Source organism: Scyliorhinus torazame, chromosome 2 (genome assembly GCF_047496885.1).
Source record: "Scyliorhinus torazame isolate Kashiwa2021f chromosome 2, sScyTor2.1, whole genome shotgun sequence".
Lineage (NCBI taxonomy): Eukaryota > Metazoa > Chordata > Chondrichthyes > Carcharhiniformes > Scyliorhinidae > Scyliorhinus > Scyliorhinus torazame.
The window spans coordinates 398367592-398386810 of NC_092708.1; the positions used below are offsets into that span (position 1 = coordinate 398367592).

A 19219-nucleotide genomic window follows, 5' to 3' on the forward strand; every position below is an offset into this window, starting at 1 on the left:
CAGTGAGCGGGCAGCGGGAGAACCGGACCTGGCGGCCGTGTGGGTCAGTGAGCGGGCAGCGGGAGAACCGGACTTGGTGGCCGTGTGGGTCAGTGAGCGGGCAGCGGGAGAACCGGACCTGGCGGCCGTGTGGGTCAGTGAGCGGGCAGCGGGAGAACCGGACCTGGCGGCCGTGTGGGTCAGTGAGCGGGCAGCGGGAGAACCGGACCTGGTGGCCGTGTGGGTCAGTGAGCGGGAGAACCGGACCTGGCGGCCGTGTGGGTCAGTGAGCGGGCAGCGGGAGAACCGGACCTGGTGGCCGTGTGGGTCAGTGAGCGGGAGAACCGGACTTGGCGGCCGTGTGGGTCAGTGAGCGGGCAGCGGGAGAACCGGACCTGGTGGCCGTGTGGGTCAGTGAGCGGGCAGCGGGAGAACCGGACCTGGTGGCCGTGTGGGTCAGTGAGCGGGCAGCGGGAGAACCGGACCTGGTGGCCGTGTGGGTCAGTGAGCGGGCAGCGGGAGAACCGGACTTGGTGGCTGTGTGGGTCAGTGAGCGGGCAGCGGGAGAACCGGACCTGGTGGCCGTGTGGGTCAGTGAGCGGGAGAACCGGACCTGGCGGCCGTGTGGGTCAGTGAGCGGGCAGCGGGAGAACCGGACCTGGTGGCCGCGTGGGTCAGTGAGCGGGCAGCGGGAGAACCGGACCTGGCGGCCGTGTGGGTCAGTGAGCGGGAGAACCGGACTTGGTGGCCGTGTGGGTCAGTGAGCGGGCAGCGGGAGAACCGGACCTGGCGGCCGTGTGGGTCAGTGAGCGGGCAGCGGGAGAACCGGACCTGGTGGCCGTGTGGGTCAGTGAGCGGGCAGCGGGAGAACCGGACCTGGTGGCCGTGTGGGTCAGTGAGCGGGCAGCGGGAGAACCGGACCTGGTGGCCGTGTGGGTCAGTGAGCGGGCAGCGGGAGAACCGGACCTGGTGGCCGTGTGGGTCAGTGAGCGGGCAGCGGGAGAACCGGACCTGGCGGCCGTGTGGGTCAGTGAGCGGGAGAACCGGACCTGGCGGCCGTGTGGGTCAGTGAGCGGGAGAACCGGACCTGGCGGCCGTGTGGGTCAGTGAGCGGGCAGCGGGAGAACCGGACCTGGTGGCCGTGTGGGTCAGTGAGCGGGCAGCGGGAGAACCGGACCTGGTGGCCGTGTGGGCCAGTGAGCGGGAGAACCGGACTTGGTGGCCGTGTGGGTCAGTGAGCGGGAGAACCGGACCTGGCGGCCGTGTGGGTCAGTGAGCGGGAGAACCGGACCTGGTGGCCGTGTGGGTCAGTGAGCGGGAGAACCGGACCTGGTGGCCGTGTGGGTCAGTGAGCGGGCAGCGGGAGAACCGGACCTGGTGGCCGTGTGGGTCAGTGAGCGGGCAGCGGGAGAACCGGACCTGGTGGCCGTGTGGGTCAGTGAGCGGGCAGCGGGAGAACCGGACCTGGTGGCCGTGTGGGTCAGTGAGCGGGCAGCGGGAGAACCGGACCTGGTGGCCGTGTGGGCCAGTGAGCGGGAGAACCGGACCTGGTGGCCGTGTGGGTCAGTGAGCGGGAGAACCGGACCTGGCGGCCGTGTGGGTCAGTGAGCGGGCAGCGGGAGAACCGGACTTGGTGGCCGTGTGGGTCAGTGAGCGGGAGAACCGGACCTGGCGGCCGTGTGGGTCAGTGAGCGGGCAGCGGGAGAACCGGACTTGGTGGCCGTGTGGGTCAGTGAGCGGGAGAACCGGACCTGGTGGCCGTGTGGGTCAGTGAGCGGGAGAACCGGACTTGGTGGCCGTGTGGGTCAGTGAGCGGGAGAACCGGACCTGGTGGCCGTGTGGGTCAGTGAGCGGGCAGCGGGAGAACCGGACCTGGTGGCCGTGTGGGTCAGTGAGCGGGCAGCGGGAGAACCGGACCTGGTGGCCGTGTGGGTCAGTGAGCGGGCAGCGGGAGAACCGGACCTGGCGGCCGTGTGGGTCAGTGAGCGGGAGAACCGGACTTGGTGGCCGCGTGGGTCAGTGAGCGGGCAGCGGGAGAACCGGACCTGGTGGCCGTGTGGGTCAGTGAGCGGGCAGCGGGAGAACCGGACTTGGTGGCCGTGTGGGTCAGTGAGCGGGAGAACCGGACCTGGTGGCCGTGTGGGTCAGTGAGCGGGCAGCGGGAGAACCGGACCTGGTGGCCGTGTGGGTCAGTGAGCGGGCAGCGGGAGAACCGGACCTGGTGGCCGTGTGGGTCAGTGAGCGGGCAGCGGGAGAACCGGACCTGGTGGCCGTGTGGGTCAGTGAGCGGGCAGCGGGAGAACCGGACCTGGCGGCCGTGTGGGTCAGTGAGCGGGAGAACCGGACTTGGTGGCCGCGTGGGTCAGTGACCGGGCAGCGGGAGAACCGGACCTGGTGGCCGTGTGGGTCAGTGAGCGGGCAGCGGGAGAACCGGACCTGGTGGCCGTGTGGGTCAGTGAGCGGGCAGCGGGAGAACCGGACCTGGTGGCGGCGTGGGTCAGTGAGCGGGCAGCGGGAGAACCGGACTTGGCGGCCGTGTGGGTCAGTGAGCGGGCAGCGGGAGAACCGGACCTGGTGGCCGTGTGGGTCAGTGAGCGGGAGAACCGGACCTGGTGGCCGTGTGGGTCAGTGAGCGGGAGAACCGGACCTGGTGGCCGTGTGGGTCAGTGAGCGGGCAGCGGGAGAACCGGACCTGGTGGCCGTGTGGGTCAGTGAGCGGGAGAACCGGACCTGGTGGCCGTGTGGGTCAGTGAGCGGGAGAACCGGACCTGGTGGCCGTGTGGGTCAGTGAGCGGGCAGCGGGAGAACCGGACCTGGTGGCCGTGTGGGTCAGTGAGCGGGCAGCAGGAGAACCGGACCTGGTGGCCGTGTGGGTCAGTGAGCGGGCAGCGGGAGAACCGGACCTGGTGGCCGTGTGGGTCAGTGAGCGGGCAGCGGGAGAACCGGACCTGGCGGCCGTGTGGGTCAGTGAGCGGGAGAACCGGACCTGGCGGCCGTGTGGGTCAGTGAGCGGGAGAACCGGACTTGGTGGCCGTGTGGGTCAGTGAGCGGGAGAACCGGACCTGGCGGCCGTGTGGGTCAGTGAGCGGGCAGCTGGAGAACCGGACCTGGCGGCCGTGTGGGTCAGTGAGCGGGCAGCGGGAGAACCGGACCTGGTGGCCGTGTGGGTCAGTGAGCGGGCAGCGGGAGAACCGGACTTGGCGGCCGTGTGGGTCAGTGAGCGGGAGAACCGGACCTGGTGTCCGTGTGGGTCAGTGAGCGGGCAGCGGGAGAACCGGACCTGGTGGCCGTGTGGGTCAGTGAGCGGGCAGCGGGAGAACCGGACCTGGTGGCCGTGTGGGTCAGTGAGCGGGAGAACCGGACCTGGCGGCCGTGTGGGTCAGTGAGCGGGCAGCGGGAGAACCGGACCTGGCGGCCGTGTGGGTCAGTGAGCGGGCAGCGGGAGAACCGGACCTGGTGGCCGTGTGGGTCAGTGAGCGGGCAGCGGGAGAACCGGACCTGGCGGCCGTGTGGGTCAGTGAGCGGGCAGCGGGAGAACCGGACCTGGTGGCCGTGTGGGTCAGTGAGCGGGCAGCGGGAGAACCGGACCTGGCGGCCGTGTGGGTCAGTGAGCGGGCAGCGGGAGAACCGGACTTGGCGGCCGTGTGGGTCAGTGAGCGGGAGAACCGGACCTGGTGTCCGTGTGGGTCAGTGAGCGGGCAGCGGGAGAACCGGACTTGGTGGCCGTGTGGGTCAGTGAGCGGGCAGCGGGAGAACCGGACTTGGTGGCCGTGTGGGTCAGTGAGCGGGCAGCGGGAGAACCGGACCTGGTGGCCGTGTGGGTCAGTGAGCGGGAGAACCGGACCTGGTGGCCGTGTGGGTCAGTGAGCGGGCAGCGGGAGAACCGGACCTGGTGGCCGTGTGGGTCAGTGAGCGGGCAGCAGGAGAACCGGACCTGGTGGCCGTGTGGGTCAGTGAGCGGGCAGCGGGAGAACCGGACTTGGCGGCCGTGTGGGTCAGTGAGCGGGCAGCGGGAGAACCGGACCTGGCGGCCGTGTGGGTCAGTGAGCGGGCAGCGGGAGAACCGGACTTGGTGGCCGTGTGGGTCAGTGAGCGGGAGAACCGGACCTGGCGGCCGTGTGGGTCAGTGAGCGGGCAGCGGGAGAACCGGACCTGGCGGCCGTGTGGGTCAGTGAGCGGGCAGCGGGAGAACCGGACCTGGCGGCCGTGTGGGTCAGTGAGCGGGCAGCGGGAGAACCGGACCTGGTGGCCGTGTGGGTCAGTGAGCGGGCAGCAGGAGAACCGGACCTGGTGGCCGTGTGGGTCAGTGAGCGGGCAGCGGGAGAACCGGACCTGGCGGCCGTGTGGGTCAGTGAGCGGGCAGCGGGAGAACCGGACCTGGTGGCCGTGTGGGTCAGTGAGCGGGCAGCGGGAGAACCGGACCTGGTGGCCGCGTGGGTCAGTGAGCGGGCAGCGGGAGAACCGGACCTGGCGGCCGTGTGGGTCAGTGAGCGGGCAGCGGGAGAACCGGACCTGGTGGCCGTGTGGGTCAGTGAGCGGGCAGCGGGAGAACCGGACCTGGCGGCCGTGTGGGTCAGTGAGCGGGCAGCGGGAGAACCGGACTTGGTGGCCGTGTGGGTCAGTGAGCGGGCAGCGGGAGAACCGGACCTGGTGGCCGTGTGGGTCAGTGAGCGGGCAGCGGGAGAACCGGACCTGGCGGCCGTGTGGGTCAGTGAGCGGGCAGCGGGAGAACCGGACCTGGTGGCCGTGTGGGTCAGTGAGCGGGAGAACCGGACCTGGTGGCCGTGTGGGTCAGTGAGCGGGCAGCGGGAGAACCGGACCTGGCGGCCGTGTGGGTCAGTGAGCGGGCAGCGGGAGAACCGGACTTGGTGGCCGTGTGGGTCAGTGAGCGGGCAGCGGGAGAACCGGACCTGGCGGCCGTGTGGGTCAGTGAGCGGGCAGCGGGAGAACCGGACTTGGTGGCCGTGTGGGTCAGTGAGCGGGCAGCGGGAGAACCGGACCTGGTGGCCGTGTGGGTCAGTGAGCGGGCAGCAGGAGAACCGGACCTGGTGGCCGTGTGGGTCAGTGAGCGGGCAGCGGGAGAACCGGACCTGGCGGCCGTGTGGGTCAGTGAGCGGGCAGCGGGAGAACCGGACTTGGTGGCCGTGTGGGTCAGTGAGCGGGCAGCGGGAGAACCGGACCTGGCGGCCGTGTGGGTCAGTGAGCGGGCAGTGGGAGAACCGGACCTGGCGGCCGTGTGGGTCAGTGAGCGGGCAGCGGGAGAACCGGACCTGGCGGCCGTGTGGGTCAGTGAGCGGGCAGCGGGAGAACCGGACTTGGTGGCCGTGTGGGTCAGTGAGCGGGCAGCGGGAGAACCGGACCTGGTGGCCGTGTGGGTCAGTGAGCGGGCAGCGGGAGAACCGGACCTGGCGGCCGTGTGGGTCAGTGAGCGGGCAGCGGGAGAACCGGACTTGGTGGCCGTGTGGGTCAGTGAGCGGGCAGTGGGAGAACCGGACCTGGCGGCCGCGTGGGTCAGTGAGCGGGAGAACCGGACCTGGTGGCCGTGTGGGTCAGTGAGCGGGCAGCGGGAGAACCGGACCTGGCGGCCGTGTGGGTCAGTGAGCGGGCAGCGGGAGAACCGGACCTGGTGGCCGTGTGGGTCAGTGAGCGGGCAGCGGGAGAACCGGACCTGGCGGCCGTGTGGGTCAGTGAGCGGGCAGCGGGAGAACCGGACTTAAGTGTGAAATGAAACATGGCGACAGAATCTTCAGGTGGGAACGACTAAGAGAAGACCCACAGCGAGGGACATGTGACACGCGTGTGAAGTGTGAGATTTTAGAAGGAGGATTGAGGAGAGGCTATAAAAGCGAAATGCTATTATTTGAAAGGGGTTCTGGAGGAGATGGGCCTGTGTTTAGACGATTTGAAGGCAGTGGATCACATTCCGAAGGCTGTTTGCGAAAATAACAGAAGCCCTTGATTTTGAAAACAAAGAAACCAAAGGAAGGACGTTATGATTGTTAGTTTTCAGGGCAGCACAGTGGCGCAGTGGTTAGCACTGCTGCCTCACGGCGCCGAGGTCCCAGGTTCGATCCCGGCTCCGGGTCACTGTCCGTGTGGAGTTTGCACAGTCTCCCCGTGTCTGCGTGGGTTTCGCCCCCACAACCCAAAGATGTGCAGGGTGGGTGGATTAGCCATTTTTTTAAATGATAGTTAGATTTCAGGCAGCATCTTCCATTATTCCAGGGTTGCTGGAGCACACTATGCGGTGATTCACCATTGGGCTCCCTGAGCCTGAACAGCGATTGAACCCCATCTGCTGCTGTCACCCTGAACCATGTGCTAATCGTGTGCCAACTGAGCTGACCCGACCCACCTACCAGCCTCCCCGGGGAGGCCCAGCTGGGCACCGTTCAGTACTAGCAGCCGGGGGCGGGGGTGGGGGGGGTCTCCCAGGCCACTGGAGGCCCCTGGGTGGTCAGAAATAGTATAGGGTGGCTCCCTGACCCTCCCCCAAGTACATGGGCACCTTGGCACAGCCAGGCTGGCATTGTCAAGGTGCCCGGGTGGTACTGCAAAGCCGGCAGGAGCACTGCCTGGGTGCCAGATGGCCCTGCCAAGGGTCACGTCCTGTGGGGGGGGGGGGGGGGGGGGGGGGGCCATGCCCATGAATGGGGGGGGGGGGTCCCAGAGTACGCCGCTTTTCGGGGGGGGGGGGGGGGTGGGGGGGGGGGGATTGCGGAACCGGCGCCAGTCCCGATTTCATGCGGGAAACTGGATTTTCCGCCCCCTCGCCGAACGCGATTTCGGGGTCGGGGTGCGATTAACCCAGCCCCTGGTGTGAAAACTGGGCTGTGTATCTGGAGAGAAGCTCGCCGAATGCCAGTCAGAATCTCACTGACCCTCTGTCACACTCTGGGAAAATCCCAGCCAGAGTGTTTGTACAGGACCGCGGCTGACTCAGCTTCAGCAACTCTGCGCGGGTTAGAAACGGGCTGGCATTGTGATTTATTGAGTAATGGTGCTGGTTAATGTATCAGGGCTCTTACCCCCGGACAGGCTGCCCCAGCTCTTGCTGCTACTCACAGTTGTACATCCTCCTGCTCGGTGTCCGGTGTATCCATTGGCGTTTTATCAGCAGACTGCTCCCTCTGATCATCTTCCACCTGGGCCAGCCGCGACTCTCTACGTCTTTTCACCGCTATCTCCTCCTCCGTCGTTTCATTCCATCTCCGCCGTGGCTCTGTGTCCCCGGGGCGCTGCCCGTCGCTGCCTGGCTCCTGGCTTTGCTCATGTCCCACCCAGGGTGCCTGGAGACCGGCAAAGGACGAGAGAAGCAGGGATGATAACCCTCCCACTCAACGCACATCAGGATCCACATCCTGATCCTCAATTCCTCACCCCCACCGTGAACCCTACATTCCCATTCCCATCCTAAAGCCCACTCCCACCCCTACCCTGAACACCAAAACCCCACTCTCACCTTAAACCCCACACCCACTGTGAACTTCCAGAAGGCTTTTAATAAAGTTCCCCATGAGAGGCTTTTAATTAAATAGGCTTCAGGAGCTGCAATAAACACTGGGAAAAACTGGCTCAAGGCTGGGAACCAGACTAACTCACGCAGGATCTCGCGCTCGTCCAGTTCTGTCTCTGCACCCCCCCTAATCGTTCCCCCATTGGTGACTGTGCCTTCAATTACTTGGGATTTCAACTCGAGAATTTCCTCTCTAAATCTCTTTACCCCTCTCCCCTGATTTGAGGCTTCCCAAACCTACTTCTTTGATCAAGGCAGTCCTAATAGCTCCTTAATCCCAAACTGCTGGATAACTGAATTAAAAACACAAAGTTCTGCTCCACAGATGCTGCCTGAAGATTTTCGGCATTTTCTGTTTTATTTCTAATATCTCAACATGTGGCCTGGTGTCACATTTTGTTGTTTAATGCCCCCTTTTGATGTTTCACTCTGTTAATGTACCTTGTTGATGATGTTGGAAGAGTGTGGAATCTGAAGAGTGATGGGCTGAATGGCCTGCTACACTGTATGATTTGATGTTGCAATGATTAGAAGCTCTCCAGCGTTCAGCTTATTGATATATTGAAGGTTGTGATCATTACCTGAGGCAGTCCCTCCGCTGTAGGTGTGATCGCGTCATCACTGGGATCCTCGGCCCTTGGCACCAGCTCCCCATGTTCACCCTGACTGCATTGACCGCTGACCCTGGACTCTGGGGCAAGCAGGCCACCCTGAAAAATGTAGCAGGTGAAAATGCAGCACCTACAGTTGTAAACACCCCAAAAAGAGCAGCTGAGTTTCCAGAGTCTACACCGTCAACCACCTCGACGTCAGCCACTGGTCTACACGGCGCTCTGAGTGTAACAGCGCCCTTTGCTCAAGGTACCGTTCTGCGCTGGTCTTCAGGAACGGGTTTTACACCCCCCCCCCCCCCACCCCACCCCCCCGTGCTCCCTGACTTACACTGGCATCCGGAATTGCAACACCTCAATCTTAAAATTCTCACCCCTGTTTTCAGACCCCCTTCCCCAACCCATAACTGTCTGAGATATCTACACTCCCCCCAAATCCGGCCTCTTCCACACGCAGGGTTTCAGCTGCCTGGGCCCGAAGTTCTGGAATTCCCTCCGCAAGAATCTCTGTCTCTCCTTCGTTCTCCTGTTTTAAACCCTCTTTGTCCAGGCCTTTGGCCACCTGACTGAATATTTCCTCACGTGCCTCACTATCAAAATTCGGAACAGGATATTCCCTGTCCTTCAGGACTTTTACTGTGAGTAAAGGACACTCTTTAAAAGATGCGAAATGCATGTTGTTGTTGTGGTTGGAGAGGTTCCTGAGCTACCTTGGCGTAGGGGGCAGTGCCGGGGCCCCTACTGTTCACAACCAATATCAATGACCCGCAGGACGGAACCAAATGTAACATTTCCAAGTTTGACACTGGTGAGAAGGTGAGTGATGAAGAGGATGTTAGAGGCTTCAAGGTGATTTTGGCAAAGTTGAGCGAATGGGCAGCACGGTCGCACAGGTGGCGAGCACTGTGGCTTCACAGCTCCAGGGTCCCAGGTTCGAATCCCCGCTGGGTCGCTGAGAACGTGCAGACTCCGCACAGACAGTGACCAGCGGGGAATCGAACCTGGGACCCTGGAGCTATGACGTCACAGAGCTATCCACTTGTGCTACCGTGCTGCCCCGCATTGGGTGTTCACCGCCCGGATCTCTCCCCGCGCTGATCTCTCCCCGCGCTGATCTCTCCCCGCGCTGATCTCTCCCCGCGCTGATCTCTCCCCGCGCTGATCTCGCCCCGCGCTGATCTCTCCCCGCGCTGATCTCTCCCCGCGCTGATCTCTCCCCGCGCTGATCTCTCCCCGCGCTGATCTCTCCCCGCGCTGATCTCTCCCCGCGCTGATCTCTCCCCGCGCTGATCTCTCCCCGCGCTGATCTCTCCCCGCGCTGATCTCTCCCCGCGCTGATCTCTCCCCGCGCTGATCTCTCCCCGCGCTGATCTCTCCCCGCGCTGATCTCTCCCCGCGCTGATCTCTCCCCGCGCTGATCTCTCCCCGCGCTGATCTCTCCCCGCGCTGATCTCTCCCCGCACTGATCTCTAGCTGCAATGAGCAGTTCCGGTGAGCAGAGCTCCTCAGTGCAGGAAACAGGGTGAGTGTGGCCAGGTCAGGAAGGTCCCCACTGAGGGCCCCGGCATAGTCGGGTGGGCGCTTTGTGGGAGGTGATGAGTGCAAGCAGCATTGGATTCGAGCTTTTGTAAATACACAATGCCGGTCGAGCTGAATAGCCGATTACCTGTGGGTGCTGAAGGAATTGGGGATTTTGTTCTCTGCCGGGACTCGAGCCCGAAGCTTCCATGAACTCAAGCTTGGCCCATGACCGATCCAGACCTCCGCTTAGCTCCTCGTCCCTGGTGCGCAGTTGTTTTTGGGTGTGTTTCACCTGATCCAGCATCTTCCTCACCGTGGATTCCACCACCTTTTTGAGGAAAGATTATGAAATAATCTTTATTGTCACAAGTAGGCTCACATTAACGCTGCAATGAAGTTACTGTGGAAATCCCCTAGTCGCCACACTCCGGCCCCTGTTCGGGTACACAGAGGGAGAATTCAGAATGTCCAATTCACCAAACAAACACGTCTTTCGGGACTTGTGGGAGGAAACCGGAGCCCCCGGAGGAAACCCACGCAGACACGGGGAGAACGTGCAGACTCCGCACAGACAGTGACCCAAGCCGGGAATCGAACCTGGGACCCTGGCGCTGTGAAGCAACTGTGCTAACCAGAGGTGAAGGGTTCAGCATTTTCCGCACTCTCCAACCCGTGAGACTGTCTCCTGGCATTCACACCACTGCAGGGTGGTACCAGGCGACCCTTGGTGCTGCTGCCCCATTGCATCCTGGGATGTGGAGCAGACAGGAGGTCAGCCTGGGCCCTGAAATCCCCATGTGTGCACCGGGCCCTGTCTTCAGCACTGGTCCCAATTTTCAGGCAGAGGTACAGAGACCTCAGTGTCCCTGCTCGGTCATGGGAAGGCACCACCAATGCAATATGGTCACTCACAACAGATAGAACATACAGTGCAGAAGGAGGCCATTTGGCCCATTGAGTCTGCACCGACCCACTTAAGCCCTCACTTCCACCCTATCCCCGTAACCCAATAACCCCTCCTAACCTTTTTGGACACCAAGGGCAATTTATCACAGCCAATCCACCTAACCTGCACATCTTTGGACTGTGGGAGGAAACCGGAGCACCCGGAGGAAACCCACGCAGACACGGGGAGAACGTGCAGACTCCGCACAGACAGTGGCCCAGCGGGGAATCGAACCCCGGTCCCTGGCACTGTGAAGCCAGTGCTTGCCACTGTGCTATCGTGCTGCCACTCACTCTTATAGGCTCTCATGCTGTGGGGCGGGTCTGCGAGTATTTGTTGCCATGTGAAGGTGGTCGTGGAGACTCCCCGAGCTTCTAATAAACATCGGTGTTTGGTCACTTCAGAGGGTCAAGCAGCTGCGGACAGGGACGCTGCGGACAGGGACACTGCGGACAGAGACGCTGCGGACAGAGACGCTGCGGACAGAGACGCTGCGGACAGGGAGGCTGCGGACAGGGACGCTGCGGACAGGGACACTGCGGACAGGGACACTGCGGACAGGGACACTGCGGACAGGGAGGCTGCGGACAGGGACGCTGCGGACAGGGACACTGCGGACAGGGACACTGCGGACAGCGGACAGAGACGCTGCGGACAGAGACGCTGCGGACAGAGACGCTGCGGACAGAGACGCTGCGGACAGAGACGCTGCGGACAGAGACGCTGCGGACAGGGACGCTGCGGACAGAGACGCTGCGGACAGGGACGCTGCGGACAGGGACGCTGCGGACAGAGACGCTGCGGACAGAGACGCTGCGGACAGAGACGCTGCGGACAGAGACGCTGCGGACAGAGACGCTGCGGACAGAGACGCTGCGGACAGGGACGCTGCGGACAGAGACGCTGCGGACAGGGACGCTGCGGACAGGGACGCTGCGGACAGGGACGCTGCGGACAGGGACGCTGCGGACAGGGACGCTGCGGACAGGGACGCTGCGGACAGAGACGCTGCGGACAGAGACGCTGCGGACAGGGACACTGCGGACAGGGACGCTGCGGACAGGGACGCTGCGGACAGGGACGCTGCGGACAGAGACGCTGCGGACAGGGACGCTGCGGACAGGGACGCTGCGGACAGGGACACTGCGGACAGGGACACTGCGGACAGAGACACTGCGGACAGGGACGCTGCGGACAGGGACGCTGCGGACAGAGACGCTGCGGACAGGGAGGCTGCGGACAGGGACACTGCGGACAGAGACGCTGCGGACAGAGACGCTGCGGACAGAGACGCTGCGGACAGAGACGCTGCGGACAGAGACACTGCGGACAGAGACACTGCGGACAGAGACGCTGCGGACAGGGACGCTGCGGACAGGGACGCTGCGGACAGGGACGCTGCGGACAGAGACGCTGCGGACAGGGACGCTGCGGACAGGGACACTGCGGACAGAGACGCTGCGGACAGAGACACTGCGGACAGAGACACTGCGGACAGAGACGCTGCGGACAGGGACGCTGCGGACAGGGACGCTGCGGACAGGGACGCTGCGGACAGAGACGCTGCGGACAGAGACGCTGCGGACAGGGACGCTGCGGACAGAGACGCTGCGGACAGGGACGCTGCGGACAGGGACGCTGCGGACAGAGACGCTGCGGACAGAGACGCTGCGGACAGAGACGCTGCGGACAGGGACGCTGCGGACAGGGACGCTGCGGACAGAGACGCTGCGGACAGAGACGCTGCGGACAGGGACGCTGCGGACAGAGACGCTGCGGACAGGGACGCTGCGGACAGAGACGCTGCGGACAGAGACGCTGCGGACAGGGACGCTGCGGACAGAGACGCTGCGGACAGAGACGCTGCGGACAGAGACGCTGCGGACAGAGACGCTGCGGACAGAGACGCTGCGGACAGGGACACTGCGGACAGGGACGCTGCGGACAGGGACGCTGCGGACAGGGACGCTGCGGACAGGGACGCTGCGGACAGGGACGCTGCGGACAGAGACGCTGCGGACAGAGACGCTGCGGACAGAGACGCTGCGGACAGAGACGCTGCGGACAGAGACGCTGCGGACAGAGACGCTGCGGACAGAGACGCTGCGGACAGGGACGCTGCGGACAGGGACGCTGCGGACAGGGACGCTGCGGACAGAGACGCTGCGGACAGGGACACTGCGGACAGAGACACTGCGGACAGGGACGCTGCGGACAGAGACGCTGCGGACAGGGACGCTGCGGACAGAGACGCTGCGGACAGGGACGCTGCGGACAGAGACGCTGCGGACAGAGACGCTGCGGACAGAGACGCTGCGGACAGGGACACTGCGGACAGGGACACTGCGGACAGGGACACTGCGGACAGGGACACTGCGGACAGGGACACTGCGGACAGGGACACTGCGGACAGGGACACTGCGGACAGGGACACTGCGGACAGGGACACTGCGGACAGGGACGCTGCAGACAGGGACGCTGCGGACAGGGACGCTGCGGACAGGGACACTGCGGACAGGGACGCTGCGGACAGGGACGCTGCGGACAGGGACGCTGCGGACAGGGACGCTGCGGACAGAGACGCTGCGGACAGAGACGCTGCAGACAGGGACGCTGCGGACAGGGACGCTGCGGACAGAGACACTGCGGACAGGGACGCTGCGGACAGAGACGCTGCGGACAGAGACGCTGCGGACAGAGACGCTGCGGACAGAGACGCTGCGGACAGAGACGCTGCGGACAGAGACACTGCGGACAGAGACGCTGCGGACAGGGACACTGCGGACAGAGACGCTGCGGACAGAGACGCTGCGGACAGAGACGCTGCGGACAGGGACGCTGCGGACAGAGACACTGCGGACAGAGACGCTGCGGACAGAGACGCTGCGGACAGAGACGCTGCGGACAGGGACACTGCGGACAGGGACACTGCGGACAGAGACACTGCGGACAGGGACGCTGCGGACAGAGACACTGCGGACAGGGACACTGCGGACAGAGACGCTGCGGACAGAGACGCTGCGGACAGAGACGCTGCGGACAGAGACGCTGCGGACAGAGACGCTGCGGACAGAGACGCTGCGGACAGAGACGCTGCGGACAGAGACGCTGCGGACAGGGACGCTGCGGACAGGGACGCTGCGGACAGAGACGCTGCGGACAGGGACGCTGCGGACAGAGACGCTGCGGACAGAGACGCTGCGGACAGAGACGCTGCGGACAGAGACGCTGCGGACAGAGACGCTGCGGACAGAGACGCTGCGGACAGGGACGCTGCGGACAGGGACACTGCGGACAGAGACACTGCGGACAGAGACGCTGCGGACAGAGACGCTGCGGACAGAGACACTGCGGACAGGGACGCTGCGGACAGAGACGCTGCGGACAGAGACGCTGCGGACAGAGACGCTGCGGACAGAGACGCTGCGGACAGAGACGCTGCGGACAGAGACGCTGCGGACAGGGACGCTGCGGACAGAGACGCTGCGGACAGGGACACTGCGGACAGGGACACTGCGGACAGAGACACTGCGGACAGGGACGCTGCGGACAGGGACACTGCGGACAGAGACGCTGCGGACAGAGACACTGCGGACAGAGACACTGCGGACAGAGACGCTGCAGACAGAGACGCTGCGGACAGAGACACTGCGGACAGGGACGCTGCGGACAGAGACGCTGCGGACAGAGACGCTGCGGACAGAGACGCTGCGGACAGAGACGCTGCGGACAGGGACGCTGCGGACAGGGACGCTGCGGACAGAGACACTGCGGACAGGGACGCTGCGGACAGAGACGCTGCGGACAGGGACACTGCGGACAGGGACACTGCGGACAGGGACACTGCGGACAGGGACACTGCGGACAGGGACGCTGCGGACAGGGACGCTGCGGACAGGGACGCTGCGGACAGGGACACTGCGGACAGAGACGCTGCGGACAGAGACGCTGCGGACAGGGACACTGCGGACAGAGACGCTGCGGACAGAGACGCTGCGGACAGAGACGCTGCGGACAGGGACACTGCGGACAGAGACGCTGCGGACAGAGACGCTGCGGACAGGGACACTGCGGACAGGGACACTGCGGACAGAGACGCTGCGGACAGGGACGCTGCGGACAGGGACACTGCGGACAGAGACGCTGCGGACAGAGACGCTGCGGACAGAGACGCTGCGGACAGAGACGCTGCGGACAGAGACGCTGCGGACAGAGACGCTGCGGACAGGGACGCTGCAGACAGAGACGCTGCGGACAGAGACGCTGCGGACAGGGACGCTGCGGACAGGGACGCTGCGGACAGGGACGCTGCGGACAGAGACGCTGCGGACAGAGACGCTGCGGACAGAGACGCTGCGGACAGGGACGCTGCGGACAGGGACGCTGCGGACAGGGACACTGCGGACAGGGACGCTGCGGACAGGGACGCTGCGGACAGGGACACTGCGGACAGAGACGCTGCGGACAGAGACGCTGCGGACAGAGACGCTGCGGACAGGGACACTGCGGACAGAGACGCTGCGGACAGGGACGCTGCGGACAGAGACGCTGCGGACAGAGACGCTGCGGACAGAGACGCTGCGGACAGGGACGCTGCGGACAGAGACGCTGCGGACAGGGACACTGCGGACAGGGACACTGCGGACAGGGACACTGCGGACAGGGACACTGCGGACAGGGACACTGCGGACAGAGACGCTGCGGACAGAGACGCTGCGGACAGAGACGCTGCGGACAGGGACACTGCGGACAGGGACACTGCGGACAGGGACACTGCGGACAGGGACACTGCGGACAGGGACACTGCGGACAGGGACACTGCGGACAGGGACACTGCGGACAGGGACACTGCGGACAGGGACGCTGCGGACAGGGACACTGCGGACAGGGACACTGCGGACAGGGACACTGCGGACAGGGACACTGCGGACAGGGACACTGCGGACAGGGACACTGCGGACAGGGACACTGCGGACAGGGACACTGCGGACAGGGACACTGCGGACAGGGACGCTGCAGACAGGGACGCTGCGGACAGGGACGCTGCGGACAGAGACGCTGCGGACAGGGACGCTGCGGACAGGGACGCTGCGGACAGAGACACTGCGGACAGGGACACTGCGGACAGGGACACTGCGGACAGAGACGCTGCGGACAGAGACACTGCGGACAGGGAGGCTGCGGACAGGGACACTGCGGACAGGGACACTGCGGACAGAGACGCTGCGGACAGAGACGCTGCGGACAGGGACGCTGCGGACAGGGACGCTGCGGACAGGGACACTGCGGACAGAGACGCTGCGGACAGAGACACTGCGGACAGGGACACTGCGGACAGAGACGCTGCGGACAGAGACGCTGCGGACAGAGACGCTGCGGACAGAGACACTGCGGACAGGGACACTGCGGACAGGGACGCTGCGGACAGAGACACTGCGGACAGGGACGCTGCGGACAGAGACGCTGCGGACAGGGACGCTGCGGACAGAGACGCTGCGGACAGGGAGGCTGCGGACAGGGAGGCTGCGGACAGGGACACTGCGGACAGGGACGCTGCGGACAGAGACGCTGCGGACAGGGACACTGCGGACAGGGACGCTGCGGACAGGGACACTGCGGACAGAGACGCTGCGGACAGAGACGCTGCGGACAGGGACACTGCGGACAGAGACACTGCGGACAGAGACACTGCAGACAGGGACACTGCGGACAGAGACGCTGCGGACAGAGACGCTGCGGACAGGGACACTGCGGACAGGGACACTGCGGACAGGGACGCTGCGGACAGAGACGCTGCGGACAGGGACGCTGCGGACAGGGACGCTGCGGACAGGGACACTGCGGACAGAGACGCTGCGGACAGGGACGCTGCGGACAGGGACACTGCGGACAGGGACGCTGCGGACAGGGACACTGCGGACAGGGACACTGCGGACAGGGACACTGCGGACAGGGACGCTGCGGACAGGGACGCTGCGGACAGGGACACTGCGGACAGGGACACTGCGGACAGGGACACTGCGGACAGAGACACTGCGGACAGGGACGCTGCGGACAGGGACGCTGCGGACAGGGACGCTGCGGACAGAGACACTGCGGACAGAGACACTGCGGACAGGGACACTGCGGACAGGGACACTGCGGACAGGGACACTGCGGACAGGGACACTGCGGACAGAGACGCTGCGGACAGGGACGCTGCGGACAGAGACACTGCGGACAGAGACACTGCGGACAGAGACACTGCGGACAGAGACACTGCGGACAGAGACGCTGCGGACAGGGACGCTGCGGACAGGGACGCTGCGGACAGGGACACTGCGGACAGGGACGCTGCGGACAGAGACACTGCGGACAGGGACACTGCGGACAGGGACACTGCGGACAGGGACGCTGCGGACAGGGACGCTGCGGACAGAGACGCTGCGGACAGAGACGCTGCGGACAGGGACGCTGCGGACAGGGACACTGCGGACAGGGACACTGCGGACAGGGACACTGCGGACAGGGACGCTGCGGACAGGGACGCTGCGGACAGAGACACTGCGGACAGAGACACTGCGGACAGAGACACTGCGGACAGAGACGCTGCGGACAGGGACGCTGCGGACAGGGACGCTGCGGACAGGGACACTGCGGACAGGGACGCTGCGGACAGAGACGCTGCGGACAGAGACGCTGCGGACAGGGACACTGCGGACAGGGAGGCTGCGGACAGGGACACTGCGGACAGGGACGCTGCGGACAGGGACGCTGCGGACAGGGACGCTGCGGACAGAGACACTGCGGACAGAGACACTGCGGACAGAGACACTGCGGACAGAGACGCTGCGGACAGGGACGCTGCGGACAGGGACGCTGCGGACAGGGACACTGCGGACAGGGACGCTGCGGACAGAGACGCTGCGGACAGAGACGCTGCGGACAGGGACGCTGCGGACAGGGAGGCTGCGGACAGGGACACTGCGGACAGAGACGCTGCGGACAGAGACGCTGCGGACAGGGACGCTGCGGACAGAGACGCTGCGGACAGAGACGCTGCGGACAGAGACGCTGCGGACAGAGACGCTGCGGACAGAGACGCTGCGGACAGAGACGCTGCGGACAGGGACGCTGCGGACAGAGACGCTGCGGACAGAGACGCTGCGGACAGAGACGCTGCGGACAGAGACGCTGCGGACAGAGACGCTGCGGACAGAGACGCTGCGGACAGAGACACTGCGGACAGGGACACTGCGGACAGAGACGCTGCGGACAGGGACACTGCGGACAGAGACGCTGCGGACAGAGACGCTGCGGACAGAGACGCTGCGGACAGAGACACTGCGGACAGGGACACTGCGGACAGAGACGCTGCGGACAGGGACGCTGCGGACAGAGACGCTGCGGACAGGGACGCTGCGGACAGAGACGCTGCGGACAGGGACGCTGCGGACAGGGACGCTGCGGACAGGGACACTGCGGACAGAGACACTGCGGACAGAGACGCTGCGGACAGGGACGCTGCGGACAGAGACGCTGCGGACAGAGACGCTGCGGACAGAGACGCTGCGGACAGAGACGCTGCGGACAGGGACGCTGCGGACAGGGACACTGCGGACAGAGACACTGCGGACAGAGACGCTGCGGACAGAGACGCTGCGGACAGAGACGCTGCGGACAGAGACGCTGCGGACAGAGACGCTGCGGACAGAGACGCTGCGGACAGGGACGCTGCGGACAGAGACGCTGCGGACAGAGACGCTGCGGACAGAGACGCTGCGGACAGAGACGCTGCGGACAGAGACGCTGCGGACAGAGACGCTGCGGACAGAGACACTGCGGACAGGGACACTGCGGACAGAGACGCTGCGGACAGAGACGCTGCGGACAGAGACGCTGCGGACAGGGACACTGCGGACAGAGACGCTGCGGACAGGGACACTGCGGACAGAGACGCTGCGGACAGAGACGCTGCGGACAGAGACGCTGCGGACAGAGACGCTGCGGACAGAGACGCTGCGGACAGAGACACTGCGGACAGGGACACTGCGGACAGAGACGCTGCGGACAGAGACGCTGCGGACAGAGACGCTGCGGACAGGGACGCTGCGGACAGAGACGCTGCGGACAGGGACACTGCGGACAGAGACGCTGCGGACAGGGACGCTGCGGACAGGGACGCTGCGGACAGAGACGCTGCGGACAGGGACGCTGCGGACAGGGACGCTGCGGACAGGGAGGCTGCGGACAGGGACGCTGCGGACAGGGACGCTGCGGACAGGGACGCTGCGGACAGGGACGCTGCGGACAGGGACACTGCGGACAGGGACGCTGCGGACAGAGACGCTGCGGACAGGGACACTGCGGACAGGGACACTGCGGACAGGGACACTGCGGACAGGGACACTGCGGACAGGGACACTGCGGACAGAGAGATGGTGCGGTATATTTTTGACCAGGTACAATGACCAAAACTGACCCAATATTTGAATCATTTCAATGTAAAGCCAGAGAACAGAAGCGGTCAGGAATTCCAGTTCCTGCAGAACTCCGCCTGGTAGCATTTCGGATCACACAGAAATACTGGAATTTTAAAAAGGAAATGGGAAGGTTCCTGAGATTGAGGAATTTTCAGGATTATGGAAAGAAAGAGACGATTGTGCT

The 19219-nt window shown here is 65.0% G+C and overlaps 1 protein-coding gene across 2 annotated transcripts in view; it reads right to left on the reverse strand.

The window, feature by feature from the left end:
* Positions 1-19219, reverse strand: part of LOC140406132 (uncharacterized) — a 430113-nt gene that overhangs the window by 186710 nt on the left and 224184 nt on the right. For both annotated transcript variants that reach the window (XM_072494284.1, XM_072494278.1), the window contains exons 22-24: positions 9773-9955; positions 8077-8205; positions 7045-7268 (exon numbers count right to left, since the gene is read on the reverse strand). In XM_072494284.1, the coding sequence (XP_072350385.1) occupies positions 7045-7268; positions 8077-8205; positions 9773-9955 (536 nt within the window). The remainder of the gene's footprint in view (positions 1-7044; positions 7269-8076; positions 8206-9772; positions 9956-19219) is intronic.